This window comes from Denticeps clupeoides, chromosome 1 (genome assembly GCF_900700375.1).
Source record: "Denticeps clupeoides chromosome 1, fDenClu1.1, whole genome shotgun sequence".
In the NCBI taxonomy this organism is placed as follows: domain Eukaryota; kingdom Metazoa; phylum Chordata; class Actinopteri; order Clupeiformes; family Denticipitidae; genus Denticeps; species Denticeps clupeoides.
Window position 1 is genome coordinate 34,424,218 of NC_041707.1, and position 15,492 is coordinate 34,439,709.

The 15,492-nt window shown below is 43.8% G+C and overlaps 3 protein-coding genes across 4 annotated transcripts; 2 read left to right on the plus strand and 1 right to left on the minus strand.

Moving 5' to 3' along the window:
* The first annotated feature begins 5,244 nt into the window (after window positions 1-5,244).
* On the plus strand, window positions 5,245-7,038 carry leap2 (liver-expressed antimicrobial peptide 2). 2 transcript variants are annotated; one of them, XR_003749207.1, is made up of 4 exons: window positions 5,245-5,403; window positions 5,768-5,940; window positions 6,019-6,325; window positions 6,581-7,038. XR_003749207.1 is itself a non-coding variant. In XM_028973688.1 (3 exons), exons 1-3 carry the CDS (start codon window positions 5,329-5,331, stop codon window positions 6,056-6,058), a joined length of 288 nt encoding a protein of 95 aa, XP_028829521.1. In that variant the 5' UTR covers window positions 5,245-5,328; the 3' UTR covers window positions 6,059-7,038. The 2 variants fall into 2 exon arrangements, 1 of the variants encoding a protein (XP_028829521.1); XM_028973688.1 differs by having other exon boundaries at window positions 6,019-7,038.
* Window positions 7,039-10,254: 3,216 nt separating this feature from the next.
* LOC114786508 (ribonuclease kappa-A-like) lies at window positions 10,255-12,536 on the minus strand. The gene is made up of 3 exons (XM_028973676.1): window positions 12,345-12,536; window positions 11,931-12,013; window positions 10,255-10,730 (listed from the first exon to the last, which is right to left on the minus strand). The coding sequence occupies exons 1-3, from the start codon at window positions 12,417-12,419 to the stop codon at window positions 10,586-10,588; spliced, it is 303 nt and encodes a 100-aa protein (XP_028829509.1). The 5' UTR covers window positions 12,420-12,536; the 3' UTR covers window positions 10,255-10,585.
* Window positions 12,537-13,084: 548 nt separating this feature from the next.
* Window positions 13,085-14,900, plus strand: fam113 (family with sequence similarity 113). The gene is made up of 7 exons (XM_028971087.1): window positions 13,085-13,157; window positions 13,267-13,346; window positions 13,702-13,828; window positions 13,870-13,975; window positions 14,044-14,194; window positions 14,301-14,547; window positions 14,884-14,900. The coding sequence occupies exons 1-7, from the start codon at window positions 13,085-13,087 to the stop codon at window positions 14,898-14,900; spliced, it is 801 nt and encodes a 266-aa protein (XP_028826920.1).
* Window positions 14,901-15,492: the final 592 nt, after the last annotated feature.

A 15,492-nucleotide genomic window follows, 5' to 3' on the forward strand; every position in this document is an offset into this window, starting at 1 on the left:
TGATACGCACGGACTCTTGTGTCCAAAACTCAGCTGGGTCTCAGCTATCTATAGCTACTATGCAGAGAAAGGAAATAATTCATAAAGAACGAAGGAATGAAACAGGATGCCACGGGTGACAAACTCCTTTTGCCGACACTGACAGGAAACACACCCCCGAACCAACACCCAAAATTCCTGATACCTCTAATAATGCATCAGCACTGCGACTAATAAACTAACAATGAACTTTAACAATGAACTTTGCTCCAATGGGATCCAGTAATGAACATTAAACACGTTTTTGCTGTACCTCGTTCAAACTGTCGTGACTTTTAGGGGTTTTGGTGTTTTTTTGTGTCCAGTCTTGAGGCGCAAATCATTTGGTGCAGAGCGCCATCTACCTGCTGGGGCTAGAAACCGAGTTTTGCACGACGCGCAAGGATCAGTGGGGAGAACATTCTTACGTGACCGCAAGGGCTGAAAACAGATTTGTGGCCATTATTATGATGGTGTTCATGTATTATTTAATACAATTATGTTAAGACTAATACAGATAAGACAGAAGGACACAAGACGCAAACAACCAGCAAGGACAAAGGCTCTGCAGGCAAGCTAGAGCAACAAGATAAAGACGGGAACATTTCGAAAATATAAAACATAGTCTTAAAAACATGAAATGTCTAATACATTTCTGCTCAATTGTCTAGAACTATTATACACTACCATACAAAGGATTGTTTTTTGTTTTTTTTAGAAATGTAGAAATTCCCTTGTTTCTCCTATTTAAATAGGAAAAGAAATAAGATATTGTACTAGTGTGAATTTGGCCAGTTTTATTGCTTCTTTGGCCTGTTATGGGATTGACTGGCATTCACAGCAGTCCAGGTTCCGCTTAAAACGGCTTGATCCACCTCTTCTAAGGAGGCCAGAGTCGATTCAATTGGACTTCGGTTCAATTGGACGAATTGGCGGTTCGAGGTTGGTGTGAATGCACCCTTAGGCCAAATTTGTGTCCGACGGTAACCTGAAGGTGACTGCAAAAAAGAAAGAGAGAAGTGAGATCCAGACGTCTCATTCCGGGTAAAATACAGAGATAGACAGAGATAGATTCTGACTGGCAGAGTGAGTTTGCAGAATTCCCGGAGGTGCTCTCTGTAGGAACGAGTGTAAAATTGTGCTCATGTGGTCATTCTCCCTGAGAGATTGTGTGCTCCTTGGAAGGAATAAACTGTTTGATACACTGCAGCACAGCACACAGTGCCCAAAACGAAATGTGTCCTCTGCTTTTACCCATAGCCCTTGGTGAGCAGTGGGCAGCCATGACAGGCGCCCGGGGAGCAGTGTGTGGGGACGGTGCTTTGCTCAGTGGCACCTCAGTGAACCTTCTGATTACGGGTCCGTTTCCTGCATGCCTTGACCATGGATGCAAAGCTTAGCAGGTCACTTGTTTACAGCAGTTGCGATTCAAAACGGACATTGTGATTTTCTGTAGCTGACACGGTTATGAAGCAAACAGCTTTAACATCATGACTGTTAACCTGTTATTATGAGTAAAATTGATAATCTCATTACGGTGGCTCCTGGCAATAGATGGAATATGTTGATGGCTTGGTAGCAGACAAAAAGGGGCCAAAAAGCCTGCATTGGACAGGACCTGCCAAAGGTGATCCAAGGAAGAAAAACAAAGTGTACGAGTACACTTTTTAAAAAACCCGAACCTGACATTGAATTCAAATGTTTGCTATTTAGCTTTTTGTCAAGAATGAATTATTTATACATTTTTAAAATCGTTTATTTAAAGTTTCACCTCATCAGAATTCGCATCTTTCTTGCGGCAATCAAAATACATCACCTCACTGCTCATATACTGCGGAAGCCTGAGCCCGTGTAAAATGTTAGAAGATAGAAATGAAAAGGAATAATTCAGTTGTAGGAATAATGGGGCCAAGGCTCTCACTGATGCCCATGGGGAGGCTGGCCTATGCTGTCTGATCTCACAGAAGAAGCTACTGTACATCGTACATCTCAGTTTCTTGGGGTTGGGACATGTAGCACCTACCTAAACGTCCTGTAGCACCTACCTGTCCAAGCTCACTCTTTTATGGACATTCTCTGATGGGAGTGTCCCCTTTCACTAGGATGACTGTTCAAGATTGGTTTAATGTACAAAAGCAAGAAGTTTGAGGTGTTGGTCTCCAAATTCTCCCAATTTTAAGACAATCGAACATCCGTGGGATGTGCTGAAAAAGCAAGTCTGATCCATAAATGCACCACCTCACAACCTAACGGGATCTGCTACTGACAGTTTGGTGCCAGGTACCACGAGGCCTAGTTGGAGGCCATGCCTTGGCAGGTCAGAGAAGGGGACTACTTAGGCGTTTCATCATTATGTTATGGCTGATTGGTCTATATAGGTTAAGTTGATAGGATAGGGAACAGGATAAGCAACACAATCCTTTTGCCCTCTTGGCAAGATGTCTGTGCCTCAACTGTGGTCTGAGATGGTGTACTTTGTCTGCAATCCAAAGGTCCCCTGCCAAAACTAACAAACATGCCGGGCAGTGCCAGCAAGGTCATCCGTGTCCCCCATCACACCAAGGCCAGTCCTTGAATGATCAGCGACTCCCCGGGTCCTTAAAGCACGGAGATGTTAAAATCGCTGCTGATGGACTAAAGGGGAATCCTCAGGGTGGATTCTTCGGCTTCAAGGTTTGCGCTGAGCACAAGACAGTCAGGACTCAGGAATGTGGCTGTGTATTTGCCAGCCATTTTGAAAAGGACTGTGTCGGTAGGTTTGCCCCCACCCGAGATCATTTTGTCCAAACTGCTGCTTTTACTTGGCAACTAAGTATGATGCATAAACATTTGGAAATGTCATTCTCAGAAGCACTGTGGATTTTTTTTGTCCCAATTCTGAGCAACTTGTGCATGTGTGAATATCAGAAAATGCCATGTGCACTGGTTACTTAATACAAACCAACTGGCTCAAAGATCTTCTGTGATCCAAATTCCATATTGACCAGACAAATGCAATGCATGGTTTATTTGCTTTAGGTATTCACATGTCCAATACTGAATCTAGATTTGGATATTTCGATTGGATCTTTCTGTTGGAGTTACTCACAAAAGTGAGTACACCCCTCACATTTTTGTAAATAATTCATAATATCTTTCCTTGGGAAAACACTGATTTGATAATGTAGTCTGTGTACAGCTTGGGTAACATTGTTAATGTCCCCTCAAAATAACTAAACACACAGACATTAATGTGTAAACCGATGGCAACAAAGTGAGTACACCTCTAAGTGAAAATGTCCATTATTGTGACCAAAGTGTCAATATTTTGTGTGGCCACCATTATTTTCCATCACTGCCTTAACTCTGGGTGTGGAGTTCACTAGAGCTTCTCAGGTTGCCATGATGACATGACGGAGCTGGTTAGAGATCTTGTGCTCCTTCACCTTGCGTTTGAAGATGCCCCACAGATGCTCAATTCTTGAGCATCATCTTCATAAGACACTTCCTTCTGGGACAACAGCAATGCAGACCAGTTTGATACAGTGTGCAGCGTATGGCCCCCCATCCCTTCAACCTATACAGCAATGCTGGCAGCACGCATACGTCTATTTTCATAAGACGGCCTCTGGATATGATGCTGAGGACGTGCTCGACTTCATTAGTCGACCATGGCGAGGCCTGTTCTGTGTGGAACAAGCAGTGGTTAAGCAGCTGTATGGTCTTGGCCACATGCTGCAGGTAGTTGCCAGTCTTCTTGTAGCCTAGGCCATCTTTCTGTAGAGCAATGCATCTTTTTCAGATCCTCAGGGAGCTCTTTGTCATGAGCTACCATGTGGAACTTCCAGTAAGCAGTATTAGAGAGTGTGAAAGCGACAAGTTTAACACACCTGCTCCCCACACACACCTCCAACACTAACCAGTCACATGACACCAGGGAGAGCTGTCAGTTCCTCTGTCGTAGAATTCAAATTAAACTTCATATGCAATTCTTACAGCAGAAGTCTTAAGCTTGAGATTTACAGGTCTCCCCCAAAAAAGCCTGTAGATTCGTTCTAGTGGTGCTTCCTTATAATCCTTTTGCAATGGACATGATGATGGTGGGTTCAACCATTTGAATATGCATTTAATGCTCATATCTATTAACTATAATCAAATACTTTTCTGATTATGGAGCCATGAAAAATACCTCAATCTCAAGCCTAAGTTTCACACTATATGCAAACTATACAAAAACACTCAATGAACACAAACACACACACAAATACATGATACACACATCCTGTATTCAGATCCGACTGCACTGGTTTTGACTAGAATAATAATCTATAGAGCAGCTATTCCCAGACACAGTTTGGATGTGTTTGGATGGTGGTTGAACATATTAGTGTCAGGTCACCAACATCCAGTGACCAGTGTCACTGCTGTTTGTAAAATCATACGAGCTATTTAAAGTACAGATGGATCCAAACGAACTCACTCACACCCAGTTATGATTTTGCAACAGGTTTCACTTGACATTGAACCCTAAAATCTTGAAAAATGCAAAACACTGATATGAAGATGGGTCAACAATCAATTTCACAAAGAATTTAATCTATTTCATGAACTGACAACACTCTGCAAACACTTCATCTGCGAGCCGAATCATGCAGAGAACATTCTGAGCCACGGGACCTTTGTAATATTTTGGACCAGATGCCCCTTGACCCATTTCTTCTCTGACATGGCTGGGATTTTTTTCATAGTGTGAGTCATGCTGCACTAATGATTTTGCTCATATAATCCACAAAGGCCCTGTCACCGGTCTGACACCGGACAACTTGTCACCTTACGCAACACCTTCTTGCATTCTGCACGTATACAGCCAGACACGTTTTATAGGAATGATGATCAAATGGCCTTTACAAGAACCCGATAAAAAACTGTACCCATGTCAGCACCCAGTTGCCCGGTAGCAGCACCTTGCATAAAGATAAGCACATCAAGGCCACCCATCTCCGTATCTTATCTCCAAGCGTCTTGTGTTTTACTGCATCTGACATGAGACACCAGCCCCAATTCCCCCTCTGTGATGGACTGTACGCTTAGCAAACAAATGACATCACAAGGAGGGAGGGGGGTGAGAATAGTTCGGGTGGAGGGGGGCGAGATGATGATAGACAGATGAAGAGTTGCTGAGGCCAGACTGGGCCGTGCAGTATAAAAGAGGGCCGATAGCGGAACTGTTGTCAGTGCTCTCGCGACGGCTCTACACACACGCACACACACGCACACACACATCACACACACACATATATATATACAGAGTCCGACCGAAAGTCTACCAACATGCAGGATCACAGCCTTGTCTGCAGAAGGACACTTTCTGTCTGGTGTCTCATCTTGCTGGTCATCCTTCAGCAGGTAAGACTCATCTCTTGTGTGCTATTTTCTACTCAAAGTAAGAAAAAACTTTTGTCCTAAAACATTTCATTAGAACTTGCAATAGAACCTACTATAACACAAAGACACAAATGTTAAAAATCTGTAATAATTGACGTGTGCCAGTTAATTCACTGTTGCATTAGTTATAATAGCATCACTGCATCAGCGTTCAATTTATAAACATGGAGCCATAATTAAAAAATGTCATTCTCTTATCTTGAGCTGGCGTAATCTGAAATGTTGGTACACTTCTGGACTTAATGCACATTTTGCCCCGTGACATAATCAAATCCATAGTCTAAGGTTAGGCTGTAATTAATGTGGGTGTGCACGCATGTCTCAGGTGGCAGCCAATCCCGTGCGGCTGCCCGGCGGCCCGGTGGCACGCTCCGTCCCGAGAGAGCAAAGTGCTCTGAGACGCATCGCCCGCATGACACCCCTGTGGAGAATTATGGGGACCAAACCGTTCGGGGCCTACTGCCAGAACAACCACGAGTGTTCGACGGGCAACTGCAGGTACCAGGCTTTCTTACGGCCACCAACGTTCTCCACTTTCCCAGGATGGTAAATAACCGTGTCCCTCTTGTTCTTCAGGAAAGGCCACTGCTCATTCATCCAGCACATAAAGTCGTAAATCCCAGAGAGGGAGAAGACAGAAAGAATGGGTTTCACACGTTTGTTTTGGACAAGGAGAACTTCTCTTCTACCTGCAAATCATGATCTTCTTGTGACTGCGGCCTGCAGATGTAAAAAAAAAAAAAAAAAAAAAAAAAAAAGATGGTTGTGGCGAGAGGGTGAATCTTTTTGAAAGGGCCGAAACAGTCTGGTGTTGTTGCACCAGATTCAGAAGACGATGTGTGTTTGTGTGAACTGAAAAAATCTATTTATAGTGAATTTACAGGTAATTATCATTACTTGTTCCTAGATACTCATTCATACTGTACTGTACTTTCATTGTCTCGACAGAACTAATAACCTCACACAAACTACTTCACTTAAGCAGTTTAACCACCATTACCATGACAGTCAGGGTATTTTCTACAGAACCTTTTTTTTTTATTATTATTACAGTATATTTTTTATAGACGGAATCTTATTTAGAAAGATGCTTGGACATTAGTCACATGTGAGAATTGTCGCTGTGATGTCACTGCAGGGTTCGTGGTACGTTCCGTACAGAGTACACAGTTCAACCTGCATGTCACTGAACTGCAGACTCGGGCCGGTAGCAAGAGCAGAGGAGGCGATGGAAGCCAAGAAGAAAGAAGAGCAGAGAGAGCGTAGATGATCGATCGAAGTCTCATAACCAGCTTTGCATAAACAGATATTTATCTTACCCTTGGTTATTTTTATTTATGTTCTATTCATTGCTTTACTGTTATGGATTGTGCTATGGACACTTTGTCCGGCGAATGTCTCTTTTGGGTTCATGTCTAGAGGAGTCTTCTAGAGGACCTATGTTGCGCCGTTTCACGTGGAAATCTAGACATTTTCTACTGTTACAGTTGGACGAAGACACAATGTATGTTTGTCTGTGTTCCTGAACCGATATATACAGCACTTAGTATCATACTATTTAACTTCATATAACTCAATAAAAGCAACGTGACAGACGTGAAATGTGACTCCTTTCGCCTCTGAACAGCAGCCCTGCATCACTTTATTACCCCAGCCTTATTATTTGGCCTAATACAATGCAAATGAGGCAGCAGAAAACGCATCTAGGTGGCTGTGGATCCAGGAGAGCCGTGGGTGGGGCTTGATCGACACCGATGGGGTCACCCTTGGGTGAGGGTGTCTGTTAGACACCCAAAACAACCAAGGACTCCAGGCTTTATGTACAGCGTCCACTTGAATGATGGGATCCATCACAATACTAGAACGCAAGGACTCACACAAATGACAGGGTGACGCCACCTCTTGCACTTCCAGAAGCAGCCAGACCCTCGCAAAGGGACAAGTACTGTCCCTGGCTCAATCCTGCTTAGCTCCAGTGGATCATGGGCGGTATGACTGCCAACGCTGACATCTGCATGCAGCGGACATGCAGGACTCAAGAGGAGGCCATGGGCCACGGCATGATCGGGAAGAGTCTCAGAGCTGAGAGGGTCAGCCAAGCATGGGGCTGCCTGCCCGGAGAGTCACAAATCACTGGCTGAGACATGGCAACACATCCGCAGCGGATTCCTCGATCCCCCGTCTCTCCTGGGCCCCGTGTGGAAGGGGATAGAAAATAACCCCGACTGGACTGATCCGACCAGTCCGACCAGTCACAGTGGACTAAGGAATGAGTGGTGGTGTGACATGGAGAAAGCTGAGGATCATTATCACTAACCTCTCCTTTACCCCCAAACGATGTTAATTAGTTAGTCACATTTTAAATGCCTGGATAGAGTGAAAGTGTGTCGTGGGGATGTCAGGGCTATTAATCATGGATGGAAGATGTTTTGGTCCCTCCATAAGCCCAGATGTTCTCCCTCAAGCACGGGGCCGCTGCAACCGAGGATTGAGAAAGGCTGACTGAAGGGTGAAAGGAGGACAGCGAGTCAGAACTAGTGCATCTCAAACATTTTGTAATATCATGAGAAAGGTCGTTTGTTATTTGTAAATGAATTGAAAAGGTAAACCCATTCAACACCAGCATTGACTGGAACATTTGGAGGTGATGTTCTAATCATTTTAGTTACTGGATTCCTAATTTTCATGAGAACACAGCCACGATTATTAATACACCCTCACACACACAAACCAATAGAAAATCATGGCTGTACAGGCACATACAGTACAGGCTAAAAGTTTGGACACACCTTCTCATTCAATGTGTTTTCTTTATTTTCATGACCATTTACATTGGTAGATTCTCACTGAAGGCATCAAAACTATGAATCAACACATGTGGAGTTATGTACTTAACAAAAAGTGGAGACCTGACCTCCACAGTCACCGGACCTGAACCCAATCCAGATGTTTTGGGGTGAGCTGGGCTGCAGAATGAAGGCAAAGGGACCAACAAGTGCTAAACACCTCTGGGAACTCATTCAAGACACCATTTCAGGTGACGACCTCTTGAAGCTAATCGAGAGAATGCCAAGAGTGTGTAAAGCAGTAATCAGAGTAAAGAAACTAGAATATAAAACATGTTTTCAGTTATTTCACCTTTTTTTGTTAAGTAGATAACTCCACATGTGTTCATTCATAGTTTTGATGCCTTCAGTGAGAATCCACCAACGTAAATGGTCATGAAAATAAAGAAAACACATTGAATGTGTGTCCAAACTTTTGGCCTGTACTGTATAGACACACACACACACACACACACACACATATAGATAAAAATGTGTAAATAGTATTTTGGGAATGTATTTTGTATGATTGTGAGACTTCCTCTCCATCATCACAAGGCTAGTTGACTGATAATTACGTTATTGTTTTCCAATATGTGTGTATTCTGTAGCTCCAGTTTTCACATTTAATTTGTAATTTGCATCAGGGTCCTAGTAGCTTAGCGGGCAAGACACTCACCTCACCAGGAGACCACAAAATCACAGGTTCAAACCCCACTTACTTCCATTGTGCCCCTGAGCAAGACACTTGTCTCCAGGGGGACTGTCCCTGTAACTACTGATTTTACATCGCTCTGAATAAGGGGATGCTGTAAAACTGTGTATCCATCTGTCCATCTTTCCTGATAATCCAAAGATGTGTTAACATTTTATATTCATGAGCATTTTGCTTAGTCATGTTTGCTTTAGAAAAGGTGAATGACCTACAGACATCGGATATTCGCGGCATTCAACCAGCTCCTGTGCTGAAGACGAACCGCACGTCCGCTTGTGTCCGCCGTGCACAGACACCCCATCAGCAGGAACCTGAACCAGACGAGCGTGCGTCCCTTCCCCGGGAGCAGCCCTGGCTCATGGACCAATGTCCTCAACCTGTCTTATCTACACTCATGATTAGTTCATATTCTGAAAGATTGATTATGCAAAAAAATCCAAATGTTCAAGGATTTTTGTTGGTCAGTCGGCATCAAGCGGCATGGGTTCATAAAATCTGTATGTGCAGATGATGTCGGGCTCTTGAATATGACTCGAGTTTGGCTGTTTTTACTTTCAAATCCACTTGCTTGGATGGATAGATCCTGAGTCCCCATCAGGACAGCAGGAGACTCTGTCCTGATGGAGACTCAGTATCTGTCCATCCAAGCAAGGGAAGGCCAATACAAGCTTTCCGCTCTAAGAAGCCAGCCTGCTAAATATAAACTCCCCAAAACCCCCCAAACAACCCCAGACAAGAACTTTGACCTCCGCAGCATGTTTACACTACATGTGCTACTTTGCACTGGAAACTATTACGACCTTCTGACGAACGTGCGGCTTTAATACACTTTTAATACACAAAAGACATTCATTTTTACAACCGTTTCATTTTGTTTTACTCTTTAAATTATATTCATATTAATTTCATCGCTGCAGTACGTGACTCTGGGTTTTATCGATTTATTCTATATTTGAACCGGACCCTGGAAAAAAACTCTGACAGCATTGCAGTTCATGGGCTATTCCGATCAACTTCTTCATTTGCGTCTGCTAGTTTTGATTTAGTATCACAAAAAAAATGACATCAATACGTTTTGCATTCAAGTGGCCCCCAAAATTTGGTTGACTTGGTTTTTATCGACAGAATAAACACAACATTTGTCACATCAAACCCCACGCAAATGAAAATAATATTTATGGATTAATAATATGGATTTATGCTTACTAAGGCCTGTAATGTAAATGAGAAAATATGTAAGGGTAGAATTTCTGGCACAAATGACAAATCATATGCCAAATACTGATTTTTATTCAAATTCTTTTGGAAGACAATGGAAATTTACACATTTACACAATGGCATCATTATGTACATTTGGTCCACGGTCGATCCAAAATGTGGAGAATGGCACTTCAGTAGTGTAAGGCACAACAGATTCCATATTCCAAAAAAAATCAAAGCTGCTACAAGGATTTCTCAAAACCGGCTGACACAGAACATGTGTTTTGACGCCGAGCTGAGGCGGTTCCTTCCATTTACTGCAGGAAAGTAATAAGTTATAAATACATTGCAGACGAGGCGCCTGGTCGTGAAGAAGTGAGGCGCCGTGGCCACTGGGCGGCGCTAATCAACCAAGAACTGCCTGCGCTTGTTCATCTGAGCCTGGCAGACAGACAACAGGCCCACCACGACATAGACCCCCGCCGCGATGAAGCAGTTGTAGCCCACCTGGTTAAAGCGGGCATAGACGTTCTGGAGGGGATTCTGTCTGTGAAAGCAGAAAGAGAAAAACCATGCTTCAGTCACTTCATTGCATAGCTCAACAAATTTCACTGTTGAGAAGTGTGTTCATGTAATTGCCAGGCCATTTATTAAAAAAAATAAAAATAAATAAAAAAAATATATATATATGTTTTTTTTTGTTTTTTTTTGCCCTTTTTTTCCAGGAATACACACAAATAATACTTATTAATTTATCAACAGTAGCAATGATCTCATGTTGGTATCTAGAGATGTGCTAGAAGAACTGGGGGTTGGTGTCCCCCAACACTTTAAACTTGATGAATGAATGAATAATCTCAGATGTCTACAGAACAAGATTGTTTTGCTGCACAGAGACACTTTCTCGACACCCATAATGTCATTGTTTCATCAAAACAAGCAAAATCGCCAATAAATCAATATTTGATCAATGGGGGTTTTGTTGTTATGCTAACAAAACTGCTTGCGGATTAGATTTCAGTGCTTTGTATTGGACTTTTACACAGGACTGCACATGTAAACCAATTCAAGGTATTACGACACCAGACAGCGATTACGCCGAGATCCCTTGGGCCTGAAAAGGAGAGGAAGTTTCTTTACAGAACTGGAAAGAATCTTGTAAGCGGACACCGGTCATCCACCAGTCACATGATGCTGAGTGCTACTCACATTTGCGGAGGGAAGCGTATGAAACTCGGTCACGAATGTTTTGCCACTCATTCCCGCTTCCATGCTGATCTGTTCACCACACAGGTTATGCACAGACTAGCCATACAATTTGGTCTGCAAAGACCTGGATAATCAATTATTAACCAATCCTGATCAGAGGAGGATGGGGGTCCTCATCTTTTTCTTGACCTTGTGTCCTTAGGTGTGTAAACTGTAGAAAGTGGTTTACAAGTAAACAGAGGGGAGGGGGGGGGGCAGTGTTGCCCTAGCAGTTAAGGAAGTGGACCCGCAATTGAAAGGTTGCTGGTACGATTCCCTATATGCCAATGTGCCACTCAGGTCCCCTTGATCAAAGCACCTACACACAGCTCCCCGGGTGTCGGTTAAAAGCAGAGGACACATTTCGTTGTGTGCACCGTGTGCTGTGCTGCAGTGTATCACAACGACAAATCGCTTCACTTTCGCTTAAATATAGGCCGGGCCCGACCGAGGCCAGTCACTGATGTGAAAAGTTTGAATTTTCCCACTGCGGACTTACAGATCAGCCATATCTGCTTCAGTTAAAGGCACGTCCTCGATCAACACGGCCGAGTGGACTGAAAAGAAAATCCCCAGCAGCACCTGAAAGGCATAAACATCAAGTCAGCACGTCTCAATGGGCATCTGGAAAACTATTGTTCACACACTTGGGTTTTACAAAAACCAATTGCGATTTGGAAAGAAGTGTTGCATCGTGAATTAGAAGGAAAAGATTTAATCCCCCCTAAAAAAATGGTTCCATGCAACTGCGACTCAACATGTCACCTGACGTTTAAAGATGCGCTCGACTGGGAAGCACAGCCAAACACAACCACGAAAGCACGTTAACACACAAAGAGACGCATGCACCGTTCTCCACGGTGGTATAAACACACAGATTCTAAAATATATATATATATATATAACTTCTTACCAACATTATAACTCCCCAGACACTCAACACCATCCCACACGCCGCCAGTTTCGGACCGCAGAATAACAAAGCCATCCTTCCTCCTCCTATTTCCGCGCCTGACTCGCGGCGTAAAGATTAAAATCGGCACAAATTTGGCGTATTTTAGGGGCGAACGTTCCTTCCTCTCCGGTGAAAGTCACCTGACACCGCGGAACCGGAAACTGTTGCGGAACGACACGTGACCACGACGAGGCTGCCGGCTGCGTCCCATTATCCTACATACACATTACTAGAGCACTACGCAGTGGGCAAAAGGATGTTTCGGACGCAGCAGTCTAATTTCGCAACAAAATGAACATAAGTAATATGAGCACACGATGCGGGTGCATAAACGATTTATTTTTGTATATCTGTTAGAATCAGTACAAATATTTAGAAATAACAACAGTTAATTTACATTCATTTACTTATACATATTTCAAGAGTCTCTTTTAGGTTTATTGACTGAATGTATTATTTGACAATTATTAAGCAATTTTCTTAAAAAGAAAACAAAAAAATTATATATATTATTAGTTCGAAATGATCGGTCTTATTCTGGACCAATTTGCACGCAAAAAAACAACAACATTGCTGTCAACAATTGATCTTAACAAACATTAAAAAACCCTGCGAAATTAACCGATGAAGGTCTATAGGAAGTTGCCCTTGGCAGCGAAAGGTCAAATGTCACCGGTCGCAGGTTTCTTCCCTCCAACATGAACACCGTAACCCACCGCCAGGCCGTCGAGCTGCTGCACAACAAGTTTATTGTGGTGCTTGGGGACTCCAGTAAGTTGAAAAAAACACACACATATATATATATATATTCATAAATCGTTCACAAAACTGGCAACCATTAAAAAAAAAAAGTACACCGACGTTCCGTCGTTCCTGGCAGATCACCGCTCGATGTATAAAGATCTGGTGCTGCTGCTGCAGAAGGACGCCCACCTGACCCGATCTCAGCTGAAGAGCAAGGTCAGCTATTCAGGACCGCACTTCTGGCGATGGGGCTGTGGTCCCCAAAACTCACCAGTGTACAGTATTAAACAGCATGCTGCAGTGATGTTTAATTAAAGACACGTGTGTGAATTATAATAAAATTCTGATGATTAGATTATGTGGCCGTAGGGGCAGTGGTTGGCCTAGTGGGTAAGGAAACGGACCCGTAATCAAAAGGTTGCTGGTTCGAGTCCCGAAAGCGCCCGGGGGGCCTTTCATGGCTGGCCACTGCTCACCAAGGGTGATGTTGAGTCGCCGTGTGCTGTTCTGTGTTTGACAGTCACTTCACTTTGCTTGATTTTTTTTTTAAATGATTTGTTGCCATATTCAGGGTGAGCTAGTCTTTGAACATGATACCCTGGTGGAGGGAGGAAGAATGGGTGAAATGACCAACGGCACAGGGTACCGCGAGGTGCGGCAGTTCTGCACCGACCACCATCTCATCCGCTTTTATTTTGCCACGTGCGTCTGCTGCTGTGTATCACGTGTGACAATCACTTCACTTTCACTTTCTCTGCCTATGTGGAAACCATCCTGGAAGACTTTAAGAAGGGGATCAAACCCGATGTGGTCGTCCTGAATTCCTGCCTCTGGGACGTGTCCAGGTAACATCAAGCATACGTGGCACAATACGCTGTGTTAACCGGTATCATCAACGTTCTCCAATTACAAGGTACTGTCGTCAGTGGAGGCCGGACTACAAAGAGAACCTCAACAGGTTGTTCATCCGGCTGAAAAGCGTCCTTCCTGACGATTGCCTCATCATCTGGAACATGGCCTTGCCGTTGGGGTGGAGACTCACTGGTGGCTTTTTGGTTCCTGAGGTAGTTGTCAGTTCACTCTGCCCCGTTTTCAGCATGATCCTGATTCGTTTTTGAAGCATGTTGAAATGCCTTGATTCGGTGCCCATCAACCCTCTGCCACACCTAGATTCAGGCGCTGGGCCCAATGCTTCGCCATGACGTCATCGAGGCCAACTTTTACAGCGCGACGCTCGCCAATGCCTACGGCCTGGACGTGCTGGACTTGCACTTCTTTTTCCGCCACAGCCTGCAGCACCGCGCTGACGATGGCGTGCACTGGAACGCGCTGGCCCATCGATACATCACCCAGCTGCTGCTGCAACACATTGCACACGCGTGGGGCGAGGAGCTGCTCCGTCAGCAGCCCGCAGCGGGTGGGTGGACATGTCGAACGCTGGCGATGCGCTCGGTGAAGCAACCTTGGATTTGCATGGATGGTGTAGACCAACATTTCAATGCTGCTTTAACGTGCGGTCTGAGCTTACTATAGCGTGGTGGTGTTTGTGTCTGGTCAGACCTTGATCTATTTTTTTCTTTTTGTCTTTTTTTTTTTCTCCCCCCATTTATTTAAAGGCCATGCTTTGCAGTTATATAATGGCGGACCAAACTTTGATCAGAATGACCTAGTTCTGCATCCCCGGTTTGATGACCCAGACCATGGCTTTGTTGGTGAGCCTGTATTTCGAGTTTCAGTCATTGTTAAACCTCAGTCCTGTTCCAACAATGAGGGTCCTATCAGTAGAGACATCTAAAAACCATTCTTCCATATATACAGTACAGGCCAAAGGTTTGGACACACCTTCTTGTTTAATGTGTTTTCTTTATTTTCATGACCATTTACGTTGGTAGATTCTCACTGAAGGCATCAAAACTGTGAATGAACACATGTGGAGTTATGTACTTAACAAAAAAAGGTGAAATAACTGAAAACATGTTTTATATTCTAGTATATATAGCCACTCTTGGCATTCTCTCGATGAGCTTCAAGAGGTCGTCACCTGAAATGGTTCTCCAACAGTCTTGAAGGAGTTCCCAGAGGTGTTTAGCACTTGTTGGCCCCTTTGGCTTCACTCAGCGGTCCAGCTCACCCCAAACCATCTCGATTGGGTTCAGGTCCGGTGACTGTGGAGGCCAGATCTCCACTTTTTATTAAGTACATAACTCCACATGTGTTCATTCATAGTTTTGATGCCTTCAGTCAGAATCTACCAACGTAAATGGTCATCATGCAAAATTCTGTGAAATTGCATTCACAGGATTGCTATAAATTGTGTATCTCAAGAACATTTAAAATGGTTAAATTTTACCCATCATTTATG